This window comes from Gymnoscopelus microlampas, assembly GCF_963454915.1.
Source record: "Gymnoscopelus microlampas genome assembly, chromosome: 17".
NCBI lineage: Eukaryota > Metazoa > Chordata > Actinopteri > Myctophiformes > Myctophidae > Gymnoscopelus > Gymnoscopelus microlampas.
In genome coordinates this window covers 32,625,315-32,631,314 of record NC_139954.1, presented here as the reverse complement: position 1 = coordinate 32,631,314, position 6,000 = coordinate 32,625,315, and the positions used below count along the sequence as shown (strand labels likewise).

Genomic DNA, 6,000 nt, shown 5'->3' with positions numbered 1-6,000 from the left:
CATCTGAAAATATTTTGTGCCAGGGATCCCCATACAAGATCTGTGTTGTTAAAATGTTTCAAAACTATTTCCCATGTTTTTGACAGGTAATCTGGCAACATCAAGGGCAAGGATCACTGCTGCTTCCAGATCGCTACCACCGCAGCTCAGTTCAGGCCGCACCAAGGTGAGTTGTTGCACCTTTGCTTTAGCTCATGTCAAATGTGCTGAATCAAGTTGGAATCCCAAGTTCACCACTTTCTGGCAAGGCCTATTTTGGGCATGTCATTATACGTAAAATCTAAATTAATTAAATTAAGAATAGATTTTCAAAACATTTCATCAAGATTTTGCTTTTTTAATTATTATCTCATTATTATTTTCAAAACATTTTGAAATGATGAAATAGGGTTTGCTGCTCACAGGCACCACACTAGCAACATAGTGAATGCATGTGCTATGAAGCATTGACTCCAGCATTGACTACCCTGCTATCTGCTCTCCTGCCTGTGGTGCTGTAGTCTTGCCATCTGGCATTTTGATTTTTGTGACTAATATTGTCTTGGCTTTCATCCCCCATGCACACCGTCTGAGTCAGTGTGCTGTAGTGTGCTGACACAGTCTCATCATTTTCTCTTGGATCTTCTTCACCTGTATCTTTTACCTCATTTAAACGGGAAGCATTTTGTAAAATCATAATGACCACAAGCTAAAAAAAAACTCAAAATGTTGTGGTTTCTCATTCTGATTCACAGTGTCAAACCCCTTAACCATATGAACCCTAGCATCCCAATTCTGGACATGCACAATCTCAGAACGCATTCAGTAAAAGAAAAAAAAAATCTTGAATGTATTGAAAATCTGTCTTGAGAGATTAGCCATGTCACAGTAGGCCAGAATTCACCATAGAATATTTGGCAGATCACCTATTTTCGGCAAATATATTTGGTGTAGAAGGGAAAAAGGAGTGCCTCCCCCCAAGCATAGACCCCTGGAGAACACCAGTCAACGAATGATGTAGGGTTTAAGTGGTTAAAGGTTCATTTCAGAGTCTTTACTTCCTGTCTATCACCTTGTCTCTTCATTTATTTCCATGTTTCTCACCGACATGTGCTGTCCTCAGTCTCCCAAATACCTATTGAAGGTAAGAAGCCCACAGAACCCAACAAAAGGTTACTGCTAGTCTCTTAAAGCTGTAATACGTAAGGTTTCTACTGCCGAGCTAAGACAGAAAGCCTGTTTGGCTGAGTAGACATTACGCTTCGAACTCCATGCAATACCTCTTGTCAACCAGTAGTGGTCCTATCCGAATCGTGGATCTAAATGTCTTAAAGACTCCAATAATTTGTTTCTTAACACATTATACATGTAAAATAGTCATGGCTGGAAAAATAAATACATTTTGGGAACTATGTTTTACTGAATTGTTAAGTAATACCACTTGAAAATCTTTTAATCATTCAAATTTGGCTGGTTGGTTAATAACACATAATTCTGTGGTGTGACAAACTGAGAATACATAATTATTACATATTATTACTGCTTTACAGCCTCTTTAATAGAAGAGCAGGAAGATCGCTTCCAACACCTGCAGTTGTGTTTTTACACAAAAAACATTATGGATTACAGCTTTACTGATCTACAAGCACGGGACGCACAATGGAGTATAAATTCAGCTTTAAACAGACTTTATTTCATGACAAAACATTGGCGTAATTGATTTTTAACATTTCTGAAGCTCCACAGAATGAGGTCTGGTTTTGACAGCCTGGGTACCTTTATGTTTATGAACACAAATACTCAGAGCTTTACCTATTTTTTTCTTTCTATGATAAATCACAGTGTCCTAAAATAAAGTTACACGGTGTGACACAAGTTAAGGCCAGGATGAGAAAGACCACAGTAGAAAACCAGTGCCAATTTGCCCAATTTCTCACCAGGGCCCACAAAGCACTTTGTAAAAGGATCTCTGTATGATTGATGACACATGCATGCCATATTTCTCCCATATGAAGCTGAAGAAAAGTTAGAAACGGTTATCAAATTTTAGGCCTGTACCAGTGGTACAGATGGTGAAAGTGTGTCTGTGTACCTGACCCTTGTTAGAATTTAGTTGAAGAGAGGCGCTAGATGTCTCTTCGTACCTCTGTCACAAGTAGCATTCCAACATACTGAACTGTCAAGGCATCCAATTAATCCATTCAAGTTATCCAGGGGATGTTTGACATGGCTTTCTTTCTGTGCAAGGATGAAATAAAGTATTAAGATATGCACTTTGCTATGTAGACTTACTATAAAGTATTTATTGCGTCATTAATTTTGATGAAGCCATGAACTGAGAGGACCATTAGAATGCTTATATTGTGTCCTCGTTAATACGTTGTAAGAAAGACTATCTGGTTTCTGACGGCTAGCATCGTTATTCAGAACGCTCTGCAATTTTCCCATGCCCTACAGCGCTCCAAGATCTCCTCTCTAGATTGTTGCCTTTAAGTGTTTATGGTGCCATGTTACACAGACAGCGCGGTTAGCACAGCCGTATGTCCTCAACGGCACTATTTAGAGGCGGTATTAATGGCGTAATAAGACCTTTATCTCCGCTGAACTCACACAGTATATCAGGTAGGAAATAACGTTTAACTTTTTGGAAGCATTTACAGTGATGTTTCTAGCACACTCATTATGCCAGCATCTGGCCTGTTTCTGAATGCATTTGTGAACACTTGTGTTCAGGTAGATACCATGGAAATGATGCGACACCCAGAGGAAACTACCAACATGAGGAGACAGACCGTAGCCTCCTACTTCCGTGTATGTACTCTCATCATCCGTCCTTGCTAACTGTTTTAACTCAGAGAGTGGACCCTTACGAGTCCATTTGGGTCATTTGTACACTCTTATACACTGACTGTGTGACTAATGAAGCACTTAATAAGTTGACATCTTAAGTTTTAACTCTAAAGGCTAAGTCATATATACAGTATATGTATAAACATTTATTTCCCCCCCCCCCTCACATATTAGCGATAGTGTCTATCCTTTTGCTTTTATTTATCCCGGTAGTGTCAATCGTGCTATTGCTGGCATTGAAGAGCAAGACATCAGCCAAAGAATTTTGAATAAAATCTAGAAGGGCATATTAAAATATACTATGTTTATGTTTTAGATAGTAGACCCTGCCCACACCGACCGCAGACATTATCTGAAACCATATGAAAGCAGCTTAAAATCACAGAGTGCACCATGACCTCTTCAAGCTACATTAAGTAATGTTAAACATGTTTATCAGCTAAAAAGGATATACGATCATTTGGATGCTGTTTGAAGTGCACAGCACAATACTGTTTAGACTTTGATATCACTAATGCACATGGAAATGTTGCTCTGTTTTCGCTGTCATGTCCCTCCTAATTGTCAATTATTGTCCTGCCTGTATGTCTGCAGTACTCCCTCATGGACCTGCTCTCCAAGATGGTGGTGGGTCAGCCCCACTTTGTGCGCTGCATTAAGCCCAATGACGACAGGCAGGCCCTGCGCTTCTGCAAGGAGAGGGTGATGGTGCAATTGCGCTACACAGGGATCCTAGAGACGGTGAACATCCGACGCCAAGGCTACTCCCATCGCATCCCATTTGAGGAGTTTGTTAACAGGTAATTTTAACTTAACGATAGAGGTATAGATAGGGTGACCAGACATCCCGGTTTGGCCGGGATTGTCCCATTTTCAAGCTGCAAGTCCCGACAAATATCTGTAAAATACTATTATGTCCCGGTTTTCAACATTCACTACAAATGCATCCCGGTTTTTGCCAGAATTACAATAATAATAGTTTTCAGTGGTGTTTATCATGTTCTTTTCATGTAAATATGCTCACCTAACCCAATCAGAAAACATGAACAAATGCATTGCATGTCTGAATTCAACGCTGAGTCGTTGCCTGTATGCAACACCTATGGTGCGTATACATGTGCGCGTGCATGGACGTGTATGAATGGGCTCGCACGTGCACGACGAACGTGCATATTGAATTAAGGGTCCCAGTTTGAGGGGCTGAATATATGGTCACTATAGAGCCTCTGCTGCTGCATGGCGTGTGCTTATGCTAAGCACTGACACAAATCCAGAGACGGAGCGGAACAATTGCACCACTGCGCTACATCACACAAAAACACGGCTTCCTTAATTAGACAGGAGTAAAACTTGTGTGGAGCAAGTGGCTGGCTAATTGGCAGTCATTAGCGATAGCAGAGAAAGTCTACATCCTACATACATCTCTGTCTTAACAGAGTGGATTCTCCAGTCTGGAAAACAAGTGTAAAATTCAAACAGGGAGGATCTGTGATTATACATTTTAATGGCATTTCCCTTTGCTATTCATGAGAAGTTTGTTCTTCTCCTTGGTGTCCTGGAGTGATAAAAAGTGAACTGTGGCCGTCTTTTCCCATTGGTATGTCATTATGACACAGTTAAAAACAGCCTCTCATTAGGGGGGGCGCTTTATTTAACAGAGTTGTTTGTTTTTAAAAAGTAAAATGTGGGACAGGATTTGATAATGTTTTATAAGTTTCTGTCAAATCAGATATCAGATATCTTAAATTATTCCAAAATAAGGCATTTAAACTCAGTCGGCCCTGTTAAAAAGAAAAAATATACTCAGACTAGGTCCTTGGGAAAATGCACGGAAACCTACGTTTGATCAATTATCCTTTGAAAAGTATTCCAGGCACCTCTAATGGGGGAGGCTTTAAGATGATATAAAATTTAATTAACTTGGGCTTGTGGCCTGTGGAAGGGAAAGAAAAAAGCAGTGAGATGACTGGTTAGTTACACTGCTCTAGGGAAGCTTTAAAAAGAATGTGGATTTAGTTTAGGTGGACTAGAACTTGAAATGACCACATGCAATTTCCTTGCGTGTTCTACTTTTTCTAAAAATATTAGTAGGAATATTTGAGCATTTAGTGTAGTGCCAATGGTGTTTCACTAGATAATTGACTGTCTGTTATTCAATTATGTGTGTGTGTGCATGGCATAGCATAACATAACAATGCAACTGTGTTTGTGTGTGCACAAGCACATATGCATGTCTCTGTGTGTGCGTGCGTGTGTTTCAGTGTGTGTGACTGTGCATTTACCAAAGAGAGTGGGTTAATGCCTCGACTGTTCAGACTGGATTCTAACCTTGCCATTGAATACCTATCATCCCTTCCAAGCCAGGCAGAAATAATACTGAGAGACTGAATGGCTAAACTTCACCTTTAGTGAAAACTGATTTAAATTTGTGCTCTCATATGAAAGGCTTGTCTGATGTTGCCAAGGAGGGCTTTGTATTTACCATCAAAGCAATAACAGGTATCAACAGGAATTAGAATGAAAGGCTGTAGACTGAGGTTGGGGAGGGGAGTTCAAAGAAGTTTCTCTTCTTGTTGTTCTTCTCTTTGACCAACACCAGAACACACAGGACAAACCAGTAGTTTGGGAGCCTTGATGTCCCTCGAACAAACGTTTAGCGTCCCGTTGTCCTATGCTGGTATTTTGTAAACTATGACAAGGGGATCAGTGGAGGTCCCCAGACAATGAAGTATAAACATGTCGTGGCGCTGATGTACACCGATAGGGCCGGCCTGATGGGCATCTTCTGCAGCCATTGAAATAAGAGACCGTCATCAATTCAAAAGAGCTCAGACAATAGGCCTCTGTTTGAAACTCATGTGTCACTCGCTCTCTCTTTTCAAACCAGAGCAGCTAGCTACACAGTAAAATCTTCAGTGTTCATTTAACCATATGAACCATAGCGTCACTATTCAGGGTGCAAACTTTTGCAATGCTTGTAGATCTGCTATTTCTCGCAAGGAAATTTGGTGTATAGGGGAAAAGAGAGGAGGCCTAGTAGACCCCTGGGGCCCCCGCTCTACAAAAGGTATATAGGGTTTAAGTGGTCTCAGAGAATGTACAAATGTAACTGGGTCCATTTGGTTGCATTTGTACACTCTCTTAGTTACAAGTGGATAAATCAACACTGAG

At 40.5% G+C, this 6,000-nt stretch overlaps 1 protein-coding gene across 1 annotated transcript in view; it reads left to right on the top strand.

Annotated features, from left to right (window-relative positions):
- myo3b (myosin IIIB) overlaps window positions 1-6,000 on the top strand; it is a 44,597-nt gene that overhangs the window by 11,831 nt on the left and 26,766 nt on the right. Inside the window, exons 8-11 of the mRNA XM_084084426.1 lie at window positions 87-166; window positions 1,103-1,123; window positions 2,713-2,790; window positions 3,424-3,629. Coding sequence (XP_083940552.1) covers window positions 87-166; window positions 1,103-1,123; window positions 2,713-2,790; window positions 3,424-3,629 — 385 coding nt within the window. The remainder of the gene's footprint in view (window positions 1-86; window positions 167-1,102; window positions 1,124-2,712; window positions 2,791-3,423; window positions 3,630-6,000) is intronic.